This window comes from Mastomys coucha, unplaced genomic scaffold, assembly GCF_008632895.1.
Source record: "Mastomys coucha isolate ucsf_1 unplaced genomic scaffold, UCSF_Mcou_1 pScaffold22, whole genome shotgun sequence".
NCBI classification, from domain to species: Eukaryota; Metazoa; Chordata; class Mammalia; order Rodentia; family Muridae; genus Mastomys; species Mastomys coucha.
The window spans coordinates 141,872,955-141,899,134 of NW_022196905.1; the positions used below are offsets into that span (position 1 = coordinate 141,872,955).

At 37.7% G+C, this 26,180-nt stretch overlaps 1 protein-coding gene across 1 annotated transcript in view; it reads left to right on the forward strand.

The window, feature by feature from the left end:
• Pan3 (poly(A) specific ribonuclease subunit PAN3) overlaps positions 1 to 26,180 on the forward strand; it is a 123,272-nt gene that overhangs the window by 59,344 nt on the left and 37,748 nt on the right. The window contains exon 6 of the mRNA XM_031391203.1: positions 4,499 to 4,646. Within this exon, the coding sequence (XP_031247063.1) occupies positions 4,499 to 4,646 (148 nt within the window). The remainder of the gene's footprint in view (positions 1 to 4,498; positions 4,647 to 26,180) is intronic.

Here is a 26,180-nt window from a genome sequence, read left to right on the forward strand (position 1 = left end):
TGCGTGTCACCACACCTACCTAGAAATGGACTTTGTAATTATCTCTCCTCCCCATGCCTACCCCGTTTGGATTGATTGATTGACTGATTGAGACTGTTTCTGTGTAGCCTGGCTGTCTTAGAACTCACTGTAGATTAGGGTGGCTCCAAATCAAGAGATCCACTCCACCTGCCACTATTTCCCACGTGCTGGGATTAAAGGTGTGAGCTGCTGCTGTTGCTGCCGCCACCGCCACCACCACCTAGCTATATATAATTACTTTAATACAGAAAGGTTTAGATGTTTTTACTTATGGATTTGCCCCTAATATGTAAAAGGAGAAACTTCATATTCTACATAGACTTAAGTAGTAAATCTTTTAAAAAGAATTAAATATTTTTAAAAATGCTATTACAAAATTTATTCTATGATGATTTCATCATGTATACAACCCTCTAATCCCTCTTTTCAATTACATCTCAATCTTTTTTTTTTTTTAAATAATCCACTGAGTCCAGTGTTTTGCTGCCCATATACAAATGGGAGTTGGCAGTTCATTGAAGCACATTCCTAAAGAGAAGTAGTAGTCTTCCTTTTCCGCAGCTGTCCTAAGGTGGGGACTTGCGAACCCCTTCTCTGTTGGAATGTTGAATGGTTTGGTCTTATGTAGGTCACCACAGCACAATGAGGTCCTGAGTGAGTCTGAGTTGGTTCTATGTTGTCCAGAAGATACTATTTCTCCCCAGTCTTCTCTATCCCCTCCTCTTGACGCTCAGATGAAGAGGAGGAGGTGGTGTGAAGTAGATTTCTTGTTTATGGCCGAGCACTTCACTGTTACTTTTTTGCTGCACTTTATCCAGTTCTGAGTTTGTGTTAATCATATTATATCCACTACACAGAGGTGCTTCTCTGAGGGCTGAGAGCACTAATCTGCAGCTAGAGATACTCATTTAGAGAGCAGTTTGATACTGTATCGAGATAATAAGTTCACCTTTGGGGACTATAAACTCATAGCTATAGTCCTTGACCAGATCTACAGTACCTAGCATGGATTTTCTCATGGGGAGTGGGCCATATAACCAATCAGAAAGCAATTATTCCACAACATTCATGCTACTCTGCTGTTGTACTCATGGCCATATCTTTCCAGGATAGTTGTTATTGTAACATGCAGGATCCTTTGTGGGGCAACAGTTTGGATGATGTTTCTTCCACAGCAGCCTACATACTACCTTCTAGGTCAGTACTAGCTTGATTTTTTTCTGCCCTGTGACTAAAATGTGTGATGTCTTCAGTAATAGGGGCTTAACTTAATCAAGTTCTGGTAGGTTGCCAAGGGCAGTGGGAATAGCCTGCATTGTTCTGGGGTACCCCAAACACCCCTGAGCAACAACTTGAGGGGCAAAATGTCAAACCTGGCATTGGGCCTATTTGGCAACCTGTAGTTTCTGGGAGGAGGAGCACAGTCCCCCGAGTAGGATGACTTGTTATAAACTTGGGGGTGGGAGGGAGTGCATCTGAAAGCCTATAAAATAAGTTTCCACACCCATTTTTCCAGCCTATGTAATGTTATTGCTTCCTCACCTTCGAGTCTCCTTCTCATTCCCCCACCCACACCTTCCTCCCCATTTTCTTTCCACTTCATATCACCCATATTCTATTATCCCCCCTCCTTTAAAATCTCTCTACTCTCCTCATACTCCCAGTGGCCCCCTCCTAGTTTCCTGGCTTCCAAGTTAAATACTGATGTCTAAAGATCCCATGTTAGGACCCACATATGGGCAAGAACTTGGGGCCTTTGTCTTTCTGATTTGCGGTTACCTCAGTCAGTATAATTCTTTGAAATTCCATCCATTTACTTTCAGAGTTCTTGATTTTTCCTTTACTAAAGCTTTGCAATTCTATTGTGTTTAGGTGCTACATTTTCATTATCCTGATGTAACCTTTTATTATATTGGCAGACTTCCTGAGCTTTGTCATGAGAATAGTATGAGTTAGGAATAAAGGACAGGATACTTTTCTGTCCTGCCTAACATGATGTGTCAGTAGCTCCCATACACTTATTCCTGTATTCTTTTGACCTTATTTATTTCTGAGCTCAAGTGCTCACAGTTAAACCAACTCATAAGCCACCTACTCAAGAAGAGGAACAAGAAAGATGAAGAGTTTAGTTTTAGGACCTTTTCACCTGTTTTAATAGTGAGTGTTGGGTTCTGTGGTTGTTGGTTGCAGTTTAGTGTGTTAACTTTAGTAACTTCTATTGTAATGAGTTTGGGGCCCTTTGATAGATGATTGATGTTGTAAACACAGTGAACCTTCTCCATTTTTTTTATAGGGACCCTTAAAAATAGGCTTTCATGGGCTGGGGGATGGCTTGGTTTGTGAAGTGCTTGCTATGTAACCATGAGTACCTAAGTTTGGATCCTCAGCTCCCACATAATTTCCAGGGGTAATGACAGGCTTTTGTCATCCTAGGTGTAAGGGTTGTTGAATGATAGGATTCGTGAGGCTTATGGGCCAGCCCATTTAGCTTGCAGCCGGGAATCCTAGGTCTGGTGAGAAGCCATTTTAAAAATAACCTTATTATAAAATGCTTATAAAATGCTTTATAAATGCTTATAAAATGCTGTTGACTGATAGTCAAACAGCAGATGTTGGCTTCTGACTCCACATGGAAGTACAAACACAAACACCTTCCTCTTCGAACATACACAGAAAATACAGGCTTTAGAAAGAAATAAAAATGTAAATTGGAGAAACTCAGCTTTGAAATCTGGTAGTCTATTTCCATCAGTATAATTACAGCATAATGGAGAGGGGTGAATTTTATCTTTTAGGAATATACTAAGTATATGGCTTTCCCTATCTAATTTTATTGTCTCTCCAGTAGACTTGTAATCTCGAAGTTGCCATTTTTCCTAGGCATTTTTTCCTTTTTTCTCCCACTTTTGTTTTTTCAAGACAGGGTGCTCCTTTGTATAACCTTGGCTGTCTTGTAATTCTCTCTGTAGAACAGGCTAGCCTTAAACTCAAGATTTACCTGCCTCTGCCTCCTGAGTGTTGGAATTAAAGGCATGTGTTACTATGTCTAGTGCATTTTTGGACTCTTACATGAGATGTCAAGTAGCTGTTCTTTTGCCCCTCCTCTTTTAAAAGCTTGGTGCCTCTTAGTTGTCATTTGCCTCCAATGTATGACTTGGAGGCACTGCACCACCAACTCTCATTGGCTTGCTTTCTGTTCTGGAAGTTTGGTCCATCTACTTCATGAATATGCCACTATTTTTGAAAACTTCAGTATTTGGAGATTTTTCTTTTCTTAATGCCTTTATGTGATTAAAAAGAGAATTTTCTTTGGAAAGTATATCTTAGACTAGGTCTGCTTATTCCTTTCAAAATTTCAAGTCCTGGATGTGGCATGGGAAGCACTTTACTGTGTACTTCAGGATGTTCATAGTAAGCTAACTTAAGGTTAGCACAAGTTAAGTTAGGTTAAGTTTGGGGCTGGAGAGATGGCTCAGCAGTTAAGAGCACTGACTGTTTTTCTAAAGGTCCTGAGTTCAAATCCTAGCAACCACGTGGTGGCTCTCAACCATCCGTAATGAGATCTAACGCCCTCTTCTGGAGTATCTGAAGACAGCTACCGTGTACAGTGTATAATAATAAATAAATCTTAAAAAAAAAAAAAAGGTTGGGTTAAGTTTAGTTACCAGTAATATTATTTCACAATTTTTATTTGGTTTCCTTTCTCATATAGTACTTTGAACTCTTAGACCATTCATATCAATTAAGGAAGTTGTGGTAGGCTTTATAATAATTAGGTCATCTTTTTATTTTCTGTCTTGTGAGAGAAATCAAGTGGACATAAATAGGCTTTATGAATTTAATACATAGTGTCATAATTTTTAGTAGTCCTTAAAGCCAAAAGTGACTATGTAAGCAGTTACATGGGAGTGCCACTGTGAAAGCATTGCCCATGTAATCTTTCGTGGTAAGTGCTGTAGAGTCGCTGAGATGCTACACAGTGGGGCCTTTACATTTTACATTTTGTTTTTCTTGTCCTTTACTGCTTATGTTTGCCTTTAATGTTTTCTTGTCTTTGCATAATACCATATTGGGGAAATGTTTGTTCTTACAATAAAGGAAGTGATTAATTTAGAAAGAAAGACACTTTTGATCCTTATCCTGAGAAGTGGTTTAAAGATAGACATTTGAAAGTTGCTGCTTAGTTTTGAAGTAGGCTCAACCTCCAGTTCTCAAAAATGTATAAGGATGATTTAGAAATGATGCCTGCACATTTTACATTTTATGGAGGTTTAAATTCTTCACACAAACATTTTTACCTGAGATATGATTATCAGATTTCCACTAAGAAAGTTAATTATACTAAAGTATTGAAACTAACTTAAACTCTTTGAGTAAAAGTTTTTAGTGAGGAATACTGAAGAGAAACACTTAGTAGGATCAAATGTCTTTTGGGGGCCGAAAATGTGTTAACTTCCTATATTTGATTTTCAAATAGACACCAAATCCTACTGCAAGCGAATTTATACCTAAAGGAGGATCAACCTCCAGGCTGAGTAACGTGTCCCAGTCAAATATGTCTGCCTTCTCTCAAGTTTTCTCTCACCCATCCATGGGAAGTCCTGCTACTGCTGGATTAGCACCAGGTAAGTTGAGTAACTTTCTAGTGAGTTTCAGGTATCAGATCTGTAAGCATTGTGGGTTTTTTGTTTGTTTGTTTGTTTGTTTTTGTTTTTTTATTTTATTAGAACTGAAATTGTATACTTGAATGATTCATTTTGCAACAAAGAACATCTCAGCCTGGAGTGACTTAGAGCTGGAATAACAACTTTGTGTTACCAGGGGGTGTTATTAGCCCTGCCCCTCCTTTCTTGCTTTCTCCAAACTTGCCCACTTCCTTGCCACCACTCCTTCCATTTGGTTCCTTCCCATGGCTTCCCATATTTTTGTAGTTCAGTGAACAAACATTCTCTGCCCTGGAATATGGTGTCAGAACTGAATGTCTGGTAGTGTAAACGTGCATATAACCTCCACATAAGGTGGGTTCACATCCCTTGCAAAAGCATAATCTACATACCAGTCAGGTATTCATCTAGAAATTCTTAAAGAGGTTTCTGTGTTGTTTTCATAAAGAATCAACAGTAATGAGCCAATCATAAAACATTTTCTTAGTTAATGCCTTGTATCAGAAATAAATATTGTATGCACATAGTTGATGAGACTACTTGAGGGTTGCCCTTATAAGGAATTCAGGCTTTGCATGTGCTAGGGCTACAGGGTACAGTACCATGCTCCCTGCAAAGGCTTTTTAAAATGAGGAGGTGAGAATGTTACAAGGAATTTAAAATTTAAAAGCATTTGGCTTAGAAAAGATACCCTACCACTTCGTGATGTTAAAGCTTTCTAGTAACTTGCAGGCGCTGTTTTCCAGGTTCCATATTGAGTGGCCTTGGTGCATCTATGTCCAGCCCACCGTCCCTCACAAAATCTCACACTTATTTTATTTAAAACATTTACGGGTTTTTTTTTTCCTTTAATAACCCAATTGGCAGTCCTCAAGCACAAACTTTGTAGATGGTATCTAGTTGCAATTAGTTACAAAAGGTTCATCTCTAGGGTGAATTAATTTTAACTTACTGTCCTGTTAGAATAGTCGCTCTTCTTCCTATTAATGACATAATCATTTTCTCTGGGGCTGTTGGGCATAGGTCAGGGTATCATAACAAATAAATTTTTGGATTTAGCAGCCCTTGTGTTAGGAGTGCTTGTTCGGATGATAGTGGTCTTAGCTAGATACTTCCCAGAAGTGCTGGGTTGACAAAGCACATGTATTAATACCTCTCCTTCTCCTGCCACCTTGTTAATAACTTAATTCTTGAGATGAGAAAAGAAAAACTGAAGTGTGCTTTTCTTTCAGAACATCATTTTAAATATATTTTTAAGACTCAGGAAAGTGTTTATTAGGTTATAATCCAACATCTGATGTCTTCGTTGTTGTATGCACATTGAATTTATGAGCATGAGCTGCAATTTTAATTGTCCTGGGTTGTGGTTTCCAATTTTAAGGAATGAGGATTAGCTTGGGCTTTTGGAACCCCTACAATTATTCATAGTTTTTATTTGTAAGTAGGCAGTTCCCTCTGGTCACAGGTTTTATTATCAGAGGTTCATAGCCTTTCAAAAATTAAGAATCATTAGTTAACACCTTTCTCAGAATTGACTTTTCAAGCATAGTCTAATAAGAATACTTTTGTATAGCTGGTCTAGAAAGTGTTAGCAAAGGTTTTCCTGAACTGATTTTTAGGAAGTTTTAAAGGTGCCAAGTTTATGAAATGATAGTGATTTTGTACCATGAAAATAATTTATTTTAAGCATGAAAACTATTTGCTGACTTTTTAAAAACCACACTTTTTCCTAATGGTGTTTTGCTTTTATAATAGACTTAGTAAGCTAAGGATTAGCATACTTTAATCAGCTATTAAGAAATTGACATAACCACAGCATGTTCTAAAAATAGAAGCAACATATATTTCTGGGTAGTGTTCTTCATTCTCTTGTGGTGTGTGGCATGTGCACACGCAACTCAGGGACTGAACATTAAGCTCTGCTTAATGAAAGAATTCTTGAGTTTGAAAAGATGGCTATTAATGTATAAATAAGAAAAAGAGTGACTCGAGCATTTTCAAACATCCATTCCTTCAGGCTTTTGGAATTGAGCAGTCAGTATATTGTATGGTAAATTTTATATGCTTAATATAAGAAAAAGAATAATTACTGTGGTAAGCATTAATGATACTCATTTATTACCAATTCTATTTTAGGTTTTTTGTTTGCTTGTTTTTACATGATTGGGTCTCAAACCCAAGAGCTTATATGTGCTAGGCAAGTATTCTGTCACTAAGTTGTATACTTATTTTGCCCCGATTCTCATGAACTGAAGGAAAATAGGTATTCAGTGTTCTGAGAAAGTGCCCATTGTTCATTGCACAGTCTCAGAAGTAGTGGTGCCAGATGAGTGGAACTGCTGATACTGCTATTGTTACTCTGGTCTTGGGGAAAGTGTAGGACAAATGAAGGGGAAGAGGTGGGGACATGAACTGATTCATCATTCTTACTCTTTAATGCTGAAAAAATTTAAATGTGGACATTACAGACCTTAATGATTTTGAAGGGTTTGGGTCAGAATATCCCTTCTGTGCTAAAAAAAAAATAAAGTTGTGTAGTTGATTAGGGCTGTGTTTTCTGTCAAAGCCGAGGAAGGGGAGAGATTTAGTTCACCTAAGTTGTAGAACATTTGCTTTTTTGCAATCTGATACGGGCATTTGAGTAGATGGAAACAGTTTTCATACAGTTGTCTACAGGGGCCATTTCTGACAAGTTATGAAATCTCTGCTTATGTTGCTTGGAGTGTATGGACTGCGTTGGTGGCTAACCGAGGCAGCTCAGTTCACATATCAGCAAGAGGGATGAAAACAGAAATGCTTGTTTGTGTTGAACTGTACTGTACTTGGCTATCACTCTTCACCTGCTACTAGTTCTTCATTCTTTTTCAGATGCTCTTAAAAATGTTTCCCCCACACTTTTAATTACTTTCTTTACATTAGCTCATGTATGTATTTATCCATAAAACTGATCTGTTCTTTAAAAGGTAAGATGGAGGGTAAACCAGGAAAAATAATTAAATTGAGAAAAAGTATAGGTTAAAAAAATACCTTCTATAAATTTTAAAGATGAAAGAATGTTGTGAATAAAATGAAGCCCACAGCTATGTCTGCCTGGCTGTATCTGGCTGTATTAGTATGTGGATATCCAGCTAAGGAATATGTTCAGCCGGAAATGGCCAACAGTGGGCACCTGACGTTTCAGAATCCCTGAGTTAGACCATGAAAGTTCAGAGGCTATGACCTTAATTGACTTCTGTCCATTAAGAATGTAATATTGCAGGGCTGGAGAGATGGCCAGTGGTTAAGAGCACCGACTGCTCTTGTGAAGGTACTGAGTTCAAATCCCAGCAAACACATGGTGGCTCACAACCATCTGTAATGTGATCTGATGCCCTCTTCTGGAGTGTCTGAAGACAGCTACAGTGTCTTACATATAATAAATAAATAAATCTTTAGTAAAAAAAAAAAAAAGAATGTAATATTGCAAAGTCTTAGATTGGTAAGTTCTAAACATGATCATGTTGAACAGGAGAGAACTCTAAACACATTTCCTTGTAATTGTTTTTCAAGACCACCCTAAAATGGATTCTGTGAAATTCTTAAGTAATTCTACCACAAATTTATTTTGAAATTGTAGTCTGAATTGATTTCTCTGAATTTTTTAATATTTCTATTAATAGAGATCATTCTTGATTAAAGTACTATAATTATTTTAGATACTAATCTAGATTTCCAAAGAATAGTACAAGTTTCAGATCCCTATGAAAGGACCAGGTTATTTATTTCTAATTTACTATAAATTTAAATGTTTGCAATGCTTAATAAAGCTTACTCAAAAAACCCTAATTTTTTTATTGGGAAATAATTTCTTAGCTGGTGCACATTTCTTGAATACAGTGAATTTTAATAATCCAGTAAGCATTTTTGAAGAATTTTTAAGAATTAATGTTTAATTTATATAGTTGAATGAGTCAAACAAATGAATCTCAAGAAAGTTTAACAGCATCAGAACTAGAAGTCTGTGTGGTGAGGTACCAATCATTCCTATAAGCAGCTTTAAAGTATTTGCTAAGTATTATTTTAAAGTTGCATGTGTCCATCTTTTTGTAACTACTTTGTTTTTCAGGTATGTTCAGCGTAATCTTTCAAATCTTTTAAGAGTCTCTAGTTTGAGTATTACTTTATTTAATTAAAAACAAATTTTAAAAGTTAACAATTTTTTTACTGTTAAGAGCAGGACCTTCAGAGTTTTTGAGCAGAGGAGCATTTTGTTGTCCTCTAATGTTGAGTTGGTCTGAAAAGGGGCTGCTGCATGAATGCAGGTGCAGGAACAGACTGGTATCCCAGGGAAGGTTACTGGCAGTGGAACTCTAGATCATACCCAGGTTTGGGGATGCCATCTGGTTGTATTCCTGTCCTACTTGGGAATTTCAGGAAACTGAGGCAAGACGTTTTTGGCGCAGAGGGTGATGTGGCTGCTGCAGCCGGCTTGGAGTCATGTCAGGTAAGGCTTAAATAGCTTCTTGTAGATAAGATTCTACTGGTTGGGGAAGTCTCTGGTTAATTTGTTAGACTTGAGAGTTCCAGTTGTGGTTTTCCAGTGTGCACTGTATCATGTTGGCTGTCTTGTTCCTGAGCTGAGGGAAGGGGCTGGATGGGAAGGGGTAGGTTCCCTTCAGTGATAATTGGCAGATTCAGTGACCCGAATCTATAGCAAAGCTTCTGTAGTTCTTACATATGATTATATTGTTGATAATGAATATGACTTCATACATTTGAAACTTGGACAGATCTACCAAAGTAATCTTATGGCTTTCCATATACTACTTTGTATCTGTATGAAGACAGTTGAAAATCTGAAGTGGTATTATTTAGTGACATTTAAGGTGTAGAAAACAATTATAGAAATAAAGACTATGAAGAGAAATAGTAAAAACAAGATGGTGATTCTTCCATTAGATTAGAAAGGGATTTTAATGTCTTGTGATCTTCCTTGCCATACTTGTGTGGAAATAAAAAATCCTACCCAGACTACCTTTGTTTTTTATAGGTGGACATTAAGGGAGTTCTGTCTCCACAAGAGCCTGCTTCATTAGTGCACTCTACTGGTTCTGACTGAACTGAGAGGCAGAGAGAACATATGTTAACAAAAGCCTAGATCATTTGTGAGTCTTAAGTGAGTGTGAGTGTGGAAAGATAAAAGTCATTCCTTTTCCCTGCTTCAAATCAAATAGGTTTACAGCTCCAGGTACCATCATTCCTTGTCACTTTTCAGTTTATTGTTGTAGACACACACCCAGTGGAGAGAAAGTACAGGGTACAGTTGCTGCTGTGGTTACTTGTGTAGTTAAGAGACTCCTCACTCTGCAGGAGTCATCTGGATAGTTGTAGCTCTTTCTGTTCAATTATCATTTGAATCTTAGCTTGAATACTAAAGTTATTTTTGTTACTCCTTTTGTCTTTTAGATGTGCATATAGGTGTCTTAGAGGATAGGGCTCATGTAAAGGGTCTTAGTGAAAGAAGAATTACAGACTTTTAGCCCATTCTTGTTCCTACTATACATAAATATGCAGTGAAGAATCCTAACAACACATAACAAGCTGAAGGGTAATGCTGAGCTTTTAGTTCTGGGTCATGAATCTTGTATACACTGATGTTACTAAAATGAGATTGTCCCCTGCACGTGCCCTCCCCCCATTTCCTAAATAACTTTCCATGTTTAGACTAATGGTTCTGAAACTAGTAACTAGTAGTGGTCACATGTTACAGGTGGGGCAGTATGCCCACGTGCTGTTGAAACAACTATCTGTATCAGTAAAATGGAGATGATGCTTCAGGTAACTGCTTTATCATCTTGCTTCACAGTGTGTGCAATAGTGTGGGTTAAGCTGCAGAAACACATCCCCAAATGTGGAGACTACATAGAACAGAAGTGCATTTCTTGGTTATAAAATAGTTGAGGGCAGTTGTTCAAATCTCTTCTCAATATCTCTCTAGTCAGCCAGAAACTGCATGAGTGGAAGAGTGTGAGTGGGAAACCTGAGACTTTCTCCTGTGGCCTCTCTGCAGTCAGGATCTATACTACACTACTTAAGTAGTCATGCTACATTTCTGTCTCTTTAGATGCAAAGTATTTACAGTTGAAAACTTTGAAGTATTATTTATGTATTTTGATCCTGTATTTTAATTTTGTAAACCACTTCTATCTCTTTTGCTGATAAATGGCTATGAAAGCAGCTACAATAACTGACCTAGCCACCTCTAGGTGAACTGAGAAGGAAAAAAAAATGGTTCTTTTGCTTGCAAAGATTAATGTGGTATCCAAACTTTCATGTGCTCATTTTAACACTTAATCTTTTTTTTTATACTAGCACACAAAGTAATAGCTTAAGTTTGTCATTTCTCCTGCCTTTTCTGATCTTTTCCTCAAGACACTACCTTTCTACTAGTTGAAAATCTAGATTCTGCTCATGGCATGCTCATGTTGGTTAGGCTTGTTTCTCACGAGTGTGTCGTGTTGTGTGGGCATGCCCATCTTCTCTGTACAGTCTAGTTTTAGGAGTTCCTGCTGAAGCAAGCACCCCACTCTGTTCTGGTGTTCCGTTGAAGTAATCTAAATGCTGTGGTTTAAGAGATCACTACCAGTGAAAAGACCACAGAAGAGCTTGTCATCTCAGGTCTTTGGGCAAGTTTGGGGACACCCAGGTCTCTCCAGCCTCCAACAAAGTTTATCTTTATGGTATCATTTCATAATTTTTAGTTCTTGATTTGCTGATTAACTGAAAGCTGCTCATTGGTTGGAGAAATGGCCCAATGGGTAAGAACACTGACTGCTCTTCCGAAGGTCCTGAGTTCAAATCCTAGCAACCACATGGTGGCTCACAACCACTGATAATGAGATCTGACGCCCTCTTCTGGTGCATCTGAAGACAGCTACAGTGCACTTATTTATAATAATAATAAATAAATATTTGGGCCTGAGCAAGCAGGGACTGAGTGAGTGGGGCCAACCAGAGAAAGTAGGATCTACCATAGCGAGCAGAGGTCCTAAAAGTCAATTCCCAACAACCAGATGAAGGCTCACAGCTATCTGTACAGCTACAGTGTACTCATATGCATAAAATAAATAAATCTTAAAAAAAAATGAAAGCTACTCATTTGGCTATTAAAGGGTTTCAAAATAAGAATGTAATCAAATACCACAAACCCTGAAAAGTCTTGGATCCAGCATTGTCCTGTTGTGAATCAAGATTTTGTGTGCCTTAACAGTAGAAAATTATTTACATTTTGTAAAAAGTTATTTCAGGGCTGGCAAGATGGCTCAGTAGGTAAAGGGGCTTGGTGCCAAACCCATCAACCTTAATTTGATAACCTAGGGCTGACTTGGTGGAAGGAGAAAACAGCCACCCACAACTATCCTCTGAACTACACTTGTGTGCCCATGGTGTTATCCATGTCCCCTTTGAAGGCCTTTTCTTAAAAATTAACAATGATAAAATAAATCTTAATTTCAGTAAAGTACTATTCATAGCTAGTTTTTTGTCTTTGTTTAATATGATACTATTGTATTTCTTGTGTGCTCATATTCTAATTTTAAATTTGATTAGGTACTTTGTACACTACCCTGCACCACCTGCTTGTTCCCACTGCCTAAAGGAGTGAACTCTAGGACCTTACATTCTGCTAGGCAAGTGCTTTACCAGAGTTACATCCTCGGTTCTCACTTGTTACTTAACAATTGGTTCTGCACTGAGCTTGGTGATTCATTAATGCTTGTAAGCCTGGCTCCTGGGAGCCTAACACAGGAGAGTTACCAGTTCTAAGCTAGCTAACTAAACAGCAAGGCCATCTCTAGATAAAAGTTATGCATTTTGATCTCTTCTAAAGAGTACAAGTTTTTGGGATTTTTCTCAAGTATATTGTTTCCTGTAGTACCTTTATTCTTGGCATTGTGATTTTTTTTTTCTCCTATAAATGAGAACTATTCTGTGGTTGTATGCATTTTCTTAAGTTGTAGACTTTGTGTTTTTAACTTTATCTGATTCTTGAGGAGAGCCACCTCAGGATGTTACAAAATCAGAGTAAGGGTTTTCATGGTCTTCCAAGTACACATTTTCTTTTTGAAGTCTATATAGTTTTTTCTATCTTTGTTTCTATGAAAGAAAACATTTGAAATATAAAAATGTTTGTGTTTGGGCTGGAGTTTGGACTTGGTGGATAAAGTTAACATCTGAGTTTGGATCCCTAGCACTCATTAAACCCTGGGCATGATTACATGCTCCTTTAATCCCAGCACTGGGAGACAGAGACAGGACGATCCTCTGGTTTGCAGCCCAGTTTGTCTAGCCATTTGGTGAGTTCCAAGTCAGTGAGAGCCCTGTCACAGAATACACAGTGGTGAAAAACTGAGAAAAACACCAGATGCTCACTTCTCTGCATGGTACAAACAGCCCATAGACATATGCATATATCTCTCCTCACCACTCAGAGGAAACTACTTTGTGTCATGAAGAATGATTTATTCAACAAAAACTTAGATTTTTATATTAAGTTAAATGTTATTAAAATAAGTATCAGCACATCCCCAATATTTTAAATGTTGAAAATTTGGGGAAGTTAAAGTTAGCTCAAATGGTTTTCACTTCTCATATATAACTACTAAAAATGATTCTGAATTCATGAGTAATATAATAAACCAGAGGGTAATTTTGTGTGCAAGCTTTTAAGCAGATGTTTACATTTGGCCTTGGTGTACAATTGTTATATATACTAAAGTTAGTGGGGGAACATGTCCTCCTCCAAAAGAGGGAAGGGTTTGTTTTATATGCAATATGTAAAGAATTCTCCACTTTAATAATTTAAACTAATATTCAGTAAGAAGGCACTGCTTTAAACTACTAGTGCTAGAAAGGCCTAATTAAAATCTTAGGAAATTAACATGGCTCTAATCTTTGAGCAATTTAGCAAGGAGCAGCACACCAACATTTCCCCCTTTTGTCCAATTAAAAGGCATTCGAGGGCACATTTTCTCTCCCCTTCCCCATCCAAATATAAATTTCTTTCTGGGCATGGTGGTGCAAGGCTGTAATCCCAGCCTTCAGAAGGTGTTGCAGTAAATCTCTAATCCCAATAGGCCTGTGTAAAACACACACCTCAGTTACAATATTTATAAACTGTATGCCTACATTGATTTACTACTATACTACTCTATGAGCTCCTGTGGCTTCTCTGGGCCATGTGGTTTTGTTCCATTTTCCTTCCACCTCCACTTCCTCTGTCTTCTTCCTCTCCCCCCCCCCCCCCCCCCCACTCTCTAAAACCTCCATCCCCACCTTTCCCTTTCACTGCCCAATCACAGGTGCCTTTATTTGACTAGTTAAAAGGAGGAGGTGGTTCACATGAACTTACATGATCCACTCCTCGTCAGAGCAGCTCCTCTTGAGAAAGCAGAATTAACACCAAAATATAAACACCACCAGGACAACCCACAAGAAGGCTGGGGTAGGTTTGTGATTTCCAGGCCAGCTCCTAGTAGTAGTAGTGGTGAGTAAAACACTGTTTATAATAACACATGTGAATAAACAAAAACCAGTGCCTGCTTGACTGGGACCCACTCTAATCTTAAGAATTTAATTTCTCACTTAGTCCCTTAGTACCTTATTTGTTTTCTGCTCATCTCAACATGACAGTTATAGAAAGGGTTTCGGGAAGTTCTGCAGTCAGTCCTGATGAGGAACCAGGGCCTAAGACCATAGCATGCTCTGCAGTTGGAATCTTAAGTCTCTAAACACTGAGGGAAGTAGGGCTTCTTTCTCTTGCCCCTAGGTACTTTCTGTTCCTTGTTATAATTAATTGTCTTTAATATATTTTTACTACAGGGTTTGGGTGTGATTATTATGAGGTTCTTTTTTGTATAATTTCTGTAATGTTATAAAAATTATAGGTAGCAAAGATATTAAGTGGTTCATATTTCCAGCCTCAGCTTCTCCTTTAAGTAGCTTATTAATGTGAAAATGTCTCCTTACTGTGAAGGGTATGTTCTAACTTGTCTGAGTTACAGCCTTTTCTCATCTGTCCTTTAAACAGAAGAGAATTGCTTGAGCAAGAAATTTGAAGTTTCTTTTCCTGCTTTTTTCATGTCACGTCTGTTGAAATCCTGTCTGCCTTCATGCTATAGAATGCCAAGCAGTTAACTCGTGTGCATTTCCGTTACACCAGCCTAGCAGGACTCTATCATGGCTCCTCCTGTGCACTGTTTCAGCACCTGGAGTGGTTTGCCTTTGCAGTTGGCTTACCATATACTTAGCAAAATGGCAATCAGTATGGCTTCCCAGTTGTCATTAGAGTAAAGGCTGCACTCTTGCAGCCTTTGCAGCCTGTTTGCGGGTTGTCCCTCACTTCACCCAGTCACTCTTCTCTGCTGCACTCAGTTTGGCTGTGTATACCTTCTATAGTTATATCCAGTTCCTTGGTGTAGAGTCTCTGGAGAATTCCCCTGTGCTTTGGCTCCGTATTTGATCATACTATCTTGTTCATCATCTTCTCAAAACTGTTTAAACTTTTACTTTTATTTATGATTCATTTTGTTTAAATTTGAATGAGGAATCTTTGGGGGAGGATCTTTTTATACTATCAGAACATAACAACTTTTCTTGTAACAGGATCTTTACTAAATATTTTTCAAACTAAAATTCTTGAAAATTTACAACAGTCCCCAGTTCCCAGCATATCCATTTTCTGATCTGTTAGTCAAATGTGTATATAAAAATGTTAAATTATAAATTCCAGAACTAGTTGACAAGTTTTGAATTCTGAATGGTGAGATGAAATATCCCTGCATCTTGCTGTGTCCCATCAGGCCCCCTGTGTATATACTATCTATGCATTTGTCACATAGAAGATAGCTATCAGTGTAAATATTGAACTGTGTTCAGCTGATCCCTAATGTACTTACTAATGACTCCAGAGCACAAGGTGTGCCAATAAGAAACTGTGTTCTCAGTTTAAGAAACAAACGGTGGGATTGATAAAGATCTAGAATGGGAATGAACATGCCTGTGAAGCTGTGTAGGAGGAAGGATCACAGTTGCTGTCTCACTCAGCCGTATGAGTTCCATCCACAGTGTACAGTGTGAGCTTTATGAAGAGGGTGGAGATGTGAAACTAAAAGCTTCAAACAGGTAAACCTCCCTCTGCTCTGGACTTTGCTTATCATTGTTCTGCCTCTGGCAAGATGTCTCCATAGCTAACTTGCTGCCAAGTCTGGTGACCCGAGTTTGATCCCCGGGAAGTAAACAATTGACTATTTAAGTTGTCCTCTAACTACCACACTTAAACGCACATAAACACTAAATATATAAATGTTAACTTTAAGGAGTCTTGGAAAAATTCTTGTTTATTGAGCTCTTTGCCTCATTGATAGAGGTTAAATGCCTTTTTTCTCTCAATACCATTTCTGTTACTCTAGTTCTCAATGTTCCCCACTTACCTGCTTTTGTGGTGATGTGACTCATTCATCAGACTTTTATAGTTTGTATCTACTTATCTTATACGTGTATTTCATCCTCTAAAGTTCAATACTTTTTTGTCATTTTAATCCATTACTGTAGTCACACATAGACTATTAATAAGCATTAAAGCTTGTTCAATGCCTGTTATTCCGTGGAATTCCAGGGAGCTTTCAAGAGCATGGATCACAGTCACCTGTGATGACTATGTTCAAGTACAGGCTTCCCTCTCCCCATCCAAGACCTAACTCTGAAACCTCAAATTGGTAACATTCACTTTTATGTGTATTTTTAAGATTTTCATACCTCCTTGTCATAGCCATTTAATTCTAGAGGGGAAAAGTGCAAGATGCCAGAAAACTTGAAGGAAGTTGAATTTTACTGATTTATAAGTATGTGCAGGTAATAAAATTTCATGGAAAAGAAAATACTTGAGATGAGTTTTAGAGAATGGGTACGGCTTGTTTCAATTTTTTTTTCTTTTTTTTTTTTTTTTTTTGGTGTTTTATTTGTCTGTCTGTCTGTCTGTCTCTTCAAGACAGGGTTTCTCTGTGTAGCCCTGGTTGTCCTGGAACTTCTTCTGCAGATCAGGCTAGCGTCAAACTCACAAGAGATTTGCCTGCTTCCCAAATGCTGGGATTAAAGGTGTGCTTTAATCCTACCACCACTGACACCAATTTGATCCACAGTTGAGCTGTGCATTGTGGGTCCTGACTTCAAACCTAGCACTTGGGAGGCAGAAGTAGACAGTGCTTTTGTTGGAGGCCAGCCAGGGCCACACAAAGAAACCCCTTTTCAAAACCAACCAACTAACCAAACAAACAAACAAACACAACAAAAGAACCTACAGAGTTGAGAACTTACAAACTTTTTTCTTCTGTTTAACCTAAATTTAAAATGTTTTACCTAGTCAGTGAACTTTCAAACAAACAAAATCTGTAGTCTGATTTTACATCAGGACTTGTTAAGAAAATTCTAGTTTAGGCATGGTCCTGAGCTTGGGGCTAAGCTTGGAGTAGGATTCTCTGTTTGCAGTAGCCATTACCCTTAAGTGTTGATCATGAGTTCCAAGTTCTTATGATACCCAAGGCAAAGTCAGTCTGCCTGTTGTCTGTCAGTCTGTCTTTCCTTGCTTCTAAATTATATTTTCATACTGTACATTCATATTTTGCTAATATTTCATTAGCTAAATTCTATGGATAGTTCTTTCTGACAGTACCCATGGCTTTTCTTTTTGATTCATCTTTCAATTTGTTATTTTAAAGCAGACTGTGAGATATAGAAAGCAAAAGTACATGATCATCTCTCTTTTATATCTCTAACATTTTGCCTTTAATTCTTCAAAGTTAGACACATTGTATATGAAACCCCTAAAGTTTCAGAACTGTGAGAACTGGTAGGAGAGAGTTAAGAAGGGACCTTAGAGCATCTACAGCAGGAGATGGCAACAAAGCCTTCGCTTGTACCTCTACCTCTTGGGAACTTGTGAATCGAAATTGTACTTAGGGCTCAGATGGGTTCTAAGCAGCACTCTCATGTGAAATCTGTATATAACCTCAGGATCTGAAATTAGACAGAATTGGCACTTATAGGGTCAAATTTATTACACTAACCCCCACAGTTAATTAGAAGGATGAGGTTAAGGTTATTTTGTTTAGTAGTAGCTTGAGATTGTGGGTGAGAGATAACATTTGCTCTGGAACTCCTCAGTCTCCCTTTCTATGTTGACATGGTTGACATCATAGGTCTGTGGATGATTGTGTGTGCTTTTATTCTGAGTATTTGTACGTTTAAATAAAGATTACTGCAGAGTATTACCTTTCAGTTGTAACAATGTGTATGTAAAGTACAAAGTTGACAAGAGCAAGCCTTTAAGCATTTGTGGTCTGCATGAAAATACTACAGCTCAGCACAAGTTATATTGATGTCAGTATTTTAAAATACAAATGCAAACTAATTGTAGCCCACATTTATGTTTTGCTCATGTAGTAAATAGTGGGAAAATTAGCTCAAAAATTTAAATTGATCACTGGCAGAGAGTCCTGATGCACTTACAGAGTAGAAGCCTGTGAGTACTAAATACTATTTGAAAACCGCTGGCAAAGAAGGCTTGTTTCTCTGGTGCACTGGGAGGTTGCAGCACTTCATTGGAGAGCTTCCTCATTTGAATCAGCATGCAGGAATGTCAAGTCATTTCCCAAAGGTCGCACATAATAGATAGATAGCATTTATTGGCTCAAAGGTCTCTTCACTTGTTAGGTATCTCCATACATATTATCAGTAAGGAAAAATGATGACTAAACAGAATACTGAAAAAAAAAAGAAAAGCTGGCTCAAATGCCAGGTGCCTATGTTTAAATGAGTACAGCTTTCAGGATACAGTCACCAGTATATCTTCTGCCACAAATCAGAGATCTAAGGCACCGAGATTATGACATGGAAATGAGGACAGTTCTTTTGATTAAATTATGTTTACATACTTGATTACTTATTAACACTGATAAAGTTTTTAAAAGTGAAAAATTATGGCTCTTAACTCAGCAGTTAAGAGCAATTGCTACTTTTCCAAAGGACATGAGTTCTAATCCTACCACTCTAGTAGTAGCTTACAACTGCTTCTAATTTCAGTTCCAGGGATTCTGTAACCATCTTCTGGCCTCTGAGGGCACTAAGTAGGCACATGGTGCACAGACATAAATATAGGCAGTAACACCCCACCCCCACTCCCTGCCCCCTTCCTCCCACACAAAATAATAAATGAAAAGTTGTGTTGGTCAATTTTATAATTCTCTCTGGTCATTTCAGTGTTTTGGAATTAGTTTGAACTGTTGGGTTTCTTTACATTTTTGGCTTTGCTCCCCACCCCCACCCCTACCCCTGTGACTCATAGTAGCATAGTTTTGTAATACCACTAACCATTGGAATGGAAGGAAAGGCTGCCTTGCATTGTGGAGCTATATTCTGAAGCTCAAGGGCTTTGCATGTAGACCCTTTTTCCTTTCTGTTTTAGATATACCAAGGAAGTAAGGTCACAGTGTTAGAATTGAAGAAGAGTGCCTGTTAACTCTTCTCACAGGTTGAGTGAGCAATAAACTGCAGAATAGAGCCTTGCATTTAAGGAACACCCCTGAAGCAAAGCTACTCTGGGTGTGCCCACTGCTTCGGAATGGAGAAATTAATGTTCTCTACCATAATATTCTAAGGCAACCTTTCAAAGATAAACCAAACAAGATTAAGCCTTTGTAGTAAGTGCCATTTATAGTGCCTTCTCTATCAGGAACCAGATGGTTCTGTGTGGTAGATTTCCTTATAAACGTTGTTGGCTATTTAATATTCTTGCTGTAATGGAATGAACACTTCAAGCAATTGCCATGGCATATAGATGCCCTCGATTATTGATTCCTTCTGTAGTTGGAAGAAAGTTGATCTCTGTCTCTGTCTGTCTCTCTCTCTTTTATTTTTTTTTTAATTTTTTTAATTTTTAATTTTTATTTGGACCCAATAAGTATGTCCTTTCCACTTGGGTGTTGAAAGAGCCTATGAGCAGTAGCTGTTCTGATTTTTGTTGGTTGTTTTCTCTAGGGAACAAGCTACCCTCTGAGTCAGCACTGGACTTGAAGATAAATCCTACAATTCATGAAACTGACTGATTCGACTAAAGGATGGATAGTTTGGGCAGCGTTGGACAGCTCTATGAGGGGTCTGTTTGTTTAACTGGAGGGATTGTTGAGTTCAGCAACTTTTAACTCCCCTAATGATAAGGGGTTGCTGTTGTGAAAACAGGGTTTGTGAAGGAATCAATTTTTGGCAATTAATCAATATTCTTATTGACTCTGTTTTCATTTTATCACAAAACTTCATAGAATAATTCTGTAAAATGAAGAAATTGGAATTTGTATGTCCTGAGCGGTCAGCATAGGGTATTTGCGGCTCAAAAATCCTAATTACCCTTTTTTCACACGGATTATAAGCTGTCTTGAGTAAATCTTTGGCACTTAGATATTTAATTTTTGCAAAGGGAGGATATGCACTTGTGGCTTGAAACTGGTAGAGTTAAGTGGGATGTGATTTGATGGTTAAATATTTTCTCAGATCAGTGAATAAGTATTCCAGACTAGGGCTGATGTTTCAATGTGATTTTCAGTAATTGTCAAACAAATGAATAAGGCAATTTTTACCGTAAAACTTGAAATTTTGTGTCAGGAGTTTTAAAGGGAATGAGAATAATTATATGTTTAATTAAATAGATTTTAAATTTGTACTGAGGGTTTAAAAATCCTTCAGAAGGAAAAGTCTTTGTTTTGAATTTTCTAGGCACAGTATGTTATATTGAGATTCTTTTGGGTTGTCATTTTAAAGGATCGAAATGTACTGTAGTTGAGATTAATTTTACTTATGCAAAAGCGAATGTGATTTAAAAATAGGAATCATGAATTTCTTTTTTATTTTAACCTAGCAAATAGGTAAATTTCTTTTCAATATCTTTATTAAGACTAGAAGCTAGAGGTGTTAAGTTACCTAACATGGCAGTTTGAAAACTCGGACTTATATATAGTTCAACTTTGGGTGTGTTGTTATTATGGTCATTATTATGACCAGAAACATGGCACTCACTTTATACTTAAAGCCAGTTTTAAGAATTACTTGTAAAACTGAATTTGATTGAACAAAAATTTTATTAGGTGGAGCAATGTCTAATATTATTCTTGCCTTTTGTAATGAGTTCCATTGATACTGTTTGGTGGTAGGGTGATGTGTTTATCTAGTCTACCTGGTAATTAGATCCATAGTTTAAGCACCTGTATGGAGCTGTAGTGATGGTTCAGCAGTTAAGAGCCCTGGCTACTTTTGCAGAGAACCTAGGTTTGATTCCTGGTACCTACATGGCAGTTAACAACCATCTGTAACTCTAGTTTGGGGATGGGGGAATCTAGTGCCCTCTTCTGCCACAGGCACTGCATGTATGTTGAGCATATAGCATAAATGCACACAAAACACCTTTACACATAAAATAAATTTATCTTACAAGTGAAAATTTTTAAACTACATGCTGTATGATACTTAATCTAATTCTTCATTTATGTTCACTAGTTAATGATTATTTTTCCCACCCTTTTTTGCAGCTTTAAATAAAATACCAAAAATGATCATAATCTAAAGTTTAGTAATCCCCCTAAAAAAACCCATAGCCAGATCTTGAAGAGGTATTACCATTAGTTTTATAGACACAAATATGACCACAGACATAATCAAGATATATTTTATTCCTGGTTCCTAAGGTCCTCTTTTTTTTTCTTTCTCCTTTTTTATAAAAGTAAAATGGACCTCATCAAATAATGATATCCTTTGGAGTGATAGCTCATATATTTGGTGAGGAACAGATCCAAATGTGTCCACATTTCCTTCTTGTCTGAAGCACAAACTAGCTAGTTCCCAGCACTTAAGTCTTAGGACCAACCATGTAACGTAAGAGCTTCCTGCAGAGGGCCAGGCACTTGGAGAGATAAATGTTTGAAATGGATCTTCTGTACTTCAGTCTCTTGGGATATCCTGTGAAATTCCACAGTGCACTTGCATTTTATGGTATTTCCTTTTTGTCCTACAACTTTTGCTTTTAGGCATATTATTTTACAAAGTTTGTAAGGATTTAAATTTAGGTTAAATTGGACAGTGTAGGTCACCCCATATATCATCAGCACACTAGTTCATGTCTGTCATTACTAATTGTAAAAACCTGAACTGTGTTCAGTAGTAGCTGAGGAGTGTATAAGCAGTGGGGAAGCTTCCCCTACTTTTGGCTTAAATTTGGAATTTTGAAAGCATTTTCTTTAAAAATTAGACTATAAATAATAATCTTGCATTAATTGATAACTCAAAGGGATGTCTATTAATTGACACCAAGGATTTCTAAATTTGGAAATTTTTAAGTTTATTCTGATATTACTAGATTAAAACAAATAGGATCAGGTTATGCCAAGAATAAGCATATAAAGTGCCTGAAGAGCAAACTGATAGTAAGAAATCTGTTTTATTTTAGTAAGTCTTTAAGTTAAAGTCCTCCAACAACTTTTTTTGTGTTTTCAATTTCAAATAACTATTGTTTAATTGACATTGCTTTGACTTAAATTGTCAGGCAGCAAAAGACAGTTTTATCTATTAATTGAGTCATTATTACTTTTAAAATTCCCCTTTCTCCATTTCTGATGTGAGTCTGGGTTCAGGGCCTTGCATATTTTATGCTAGTGTTATCCTCTACTTTTAAATATTTTTAAGAATATGTATATGTCTGTGTGAATGGATTGTATGTGTGTGTGTGCATGCACATTCCCTGAGATGCCAGAAGAGAGACCATTGTGTCCCTTGGAGCTGGAGTAACATGTAGTTGTGAGCCCCACCCAGTATGGGTGCTTTGGAAGAGCAGCAGGCGCTCCTAGCGCAGTCTCTGTTTAATCCCAGGGCTCCCTTTCACAACCAGCGTGTATGTCTCTAACCTGAGTGGGGGCTCAGGACCTTGTGATGCTGTGCTAATAAAGACTGCTACCAGACTGGGTTCCCAGCTCATTATCATTTGTTTGTTTGTTTGTTTGTTTGTAAATGTTTTCTAGCCTGGTAGTGGTGGTGGCACACTCCTTTAATCTCAACTCTCAGGAGACAAAGTGGGGTGAGAGTGTCTCTGTAAGTTTGAGGTTAGCATAGTCTACAAGTTCCGGGACAGCCAGGGGTACACAGGGAAACCCTGGCTGGAAAAACAAACAAAACCTTTTTCTCTTCCCTGTTCCCTGAGAAATGTATTCAGACAGGAAGACCAGAACATTGCTTTTTGTTTTTATGTTACAATCATTGGAGAGCAGAGTGGTGCTCCTCAAATGATAGCCATCCTGGAGACAGTTTGTGGTATGCATGCAGAAGTCAGGCTCAAAGTGCAGTTCTTAAAGGCCTGTGTGTAAGGTTGCTACCCAGCTGGTCATCTGAGAAGTAGAATGTTGAAAACTTTTCAGTCTTCTCTAACTGGTTACTTTTTGCTAAAAAGCTCTTCTGCAGTGGTGTGTGCTATATAGTCTGTTTTTTTCCCCCAGATTTTGCAATTCTGTTGTGCTAGAATATTACCCATGGTTTCTCCTTGTCTGTAAATTGCACACATGGCTGGGGAGAGTGTACTCATGGACCACACCATGACACATCATTAATTCCTTTAGACTCTAGCTGTGCCTTTCTCTCTTATAGTTGATTGTGCGTCGCAGTGATTAATCTTGGCAGTATGCAGTCTAGTGACTTTCTGGATGTGTGGAAGTATCTTGAACTCAAGATGGTTTTGCCACTAAATTTACTGAAGAATTTAATATTGTAAAGCAGCTTTACTTATAAACAGCAACATAAGGAGTTCTCAGTGTGTTTCTGATGTTGTTACTTTTAAATGTCTTATTTTAAAAATAAGGAGGTTGTTCTACACTTGGTTCAGCTCCCTAGCTTGTCCTGTGTTGACAAGGAGGGCTGGCATCTAAGTTGTTGAAGCCTCCAAGGAGTGAAGAGAATCCTCTTTACAGCACTGTGTGTTTGGAAGAGAATTCTGTCTCTCCATTTCTTTTTCTAAATCATCTTTAGGACATTTAGCTTAAAACTTTACACAAACTTTTATAGCTTTGTGTTTGGATCTTTTACATTGTTGTCAGATTTCTTCTCGAGTAGTAAGTATCCTAAAGGATGGCAGTAAAGAGACAACGTTTCTCTGATTCATTTTTTCATTGTATAGATACATAATAGCCATTATATTTTCTATAAATGTTAGTTTTATTTCTGGCTTTTCTTTTCACATATGCTAGCTTGGCCCCATAGTTAGATATCATATAGAATTGGACATATGACATTTTTGTCATATTTCCAGTTTTAAAATTAGTCCAGTTTAAAATTAGTTTAAAATTTAAAATTAGTTCCAGTTTTAAAATTTAAAAATTTTCTAGTTTTATATGATGATCATTCTGGGGATCTTGGATGTATTTGTTTCTGAGGAAACATCTATTTAAATAATGTCTTGCAAACAGGTTTTTTTTTTTTAAGTTAACATCTTTTTTGACATTTGTCTTTTTTTGTGCATATATATATATATATGTCGATACACACACACACACACACTTTTTAAAAAATAGTATCAGAGCCTTTCCCTTTCATTTTAAACTACTGAGTATTCATCTGAAAGTGACGGGAACAACAGGGAATCACTTCGTTGTTTTTTCAAGTAACTATCTAGTAATACTTTTTATTTCCTGGGTCACCTAACAATGCCTAGCAACTTGTCACATCTGGTTACTTAGTCATATTTCTCCTGAAGTTTGTTTTATCATCCTTTTATTTTTCTTCCTTTCCTGTGTAAAGGTGTTTCCTAGTATGCATGCAGCAAGCATAGAGGCCAGAATGCTGCTTTGAGTCTTCAAAAGCTGGTATTAATATGATTGTTTAGCTGTGCTGTGGGTACTGAGGATTGAACCTAGGTCCTCTGGAAGAACAGCCAGGGCTCTTAATTGTTGAGCCATTTTTGCAGTCTATTTTTACCACCTTTTTTTTTTAACCAACATTTTATTACAGTTCAAATTAAAACATTTCAAATTTTATCCCTTCCTCATTTCCCCTCCAAAACCCCCCGTATCTCATCCTCCCTCCTCCCCCTGCTCACTAACCCACCCATTCCTAATTCCCTATCTTGGCATTCCCCTACATTGGGGCATCGAGCCTTCACAAGATCTAAGGTCTTTCCTTTCTTTGATATCCCACAAGTCCATCCTCTGCTACATATGCAGTTGAAGCCTTGAGTACCACCTTTTTAATATTTGTTTTTTTATGTGTATTTGAGCTCCTTTTTGGTGCCCTGTGTCTTTTTTTTTCTTAAGTTTTATATATTTTATTTTATGTATATGAGTACACACTGTAGCTGTACAGATAGTTGTAAGCCTTCATCTGGTTGTTGGGAATTGACTTTTAGGTCCTCTGCTCCTTCCGCTCCAGTCGGCCCTGCTCGCTTCAGTAGACCCTGCTCTCTCAGTTCCTGCTTGTTCTGGCCCAAAGATGTATTTACTATTATAAGTAAAATACACTGTAGCTGTCTTCAGATGAACCAGAAGAAGGCATCAGATTTCATTACGAGTGGTTGTGAGCCACGATGTGGTTGCTGGTATTTGAACTCAGGACCTTTGGAAGAGCAGTCCGTGCTCTTACCTGCTGAGCCATCTCTCCAGCCCCCGCCCCTTTTTAAAGGTGCATTTACCTAATTTTATGTGTTTGAGTATTTTCCATGTATGAGTGTGTATGTATATACGTATGTATGAGTACGTGCATGTATATTGTATTTGAACAGTGCCAATGGAGGCCAGGAAGAGGGCATTGAGTCCCTTACAAATAGAATTACAGATGATTGTGAGCTACCATGTGGTTGCTGGGAACTGAACCCAGGTCCTATGCAAGAGCAGTCCTGTTGTGTTAGTGAATTCCTACAAAATTTTAGAACATCTTGAGGACTACAATGTTGATCACCTTTTACTATTACTAATGTAATAACTTATTTTTTTTGTGGGGCCGGAGAGATAGCTCAGTGGTTAAAAACACTGGCTGTTCTTCTAGAGGACCTGGGTTTAGTTCCTAACACCCACATGGTAGCTCACAACTGCCTGGAATTCCAGTTCCAGAGTGTCCGACATCCTCTTACAGACATACATGCAGGCAAAACAACAATGTACATAAAATTGAACACCCTCCCCCATTTGTTTTGTTTTTCTAACTTCCTTTTTGTTTGTGTTTCTAAAGTGTTGTTTTCTGACTTTCTCAATGCATGCTTTCCCACAGATATATTTAGCTTTGGCAATTTTTTTAAAAATAATTCTTGCCGGGCAGTGGTGGCACATGCCTTTAATCCCAACACTTGGGGGGTAGAGGCAGGTGGGTTTCTGAGGTCGAGCCAGCCTGGTCTACAGAGTGAGTTCCAGGACAGCCAAGGCTACACGGAGAAACCCTGTCTCGGGG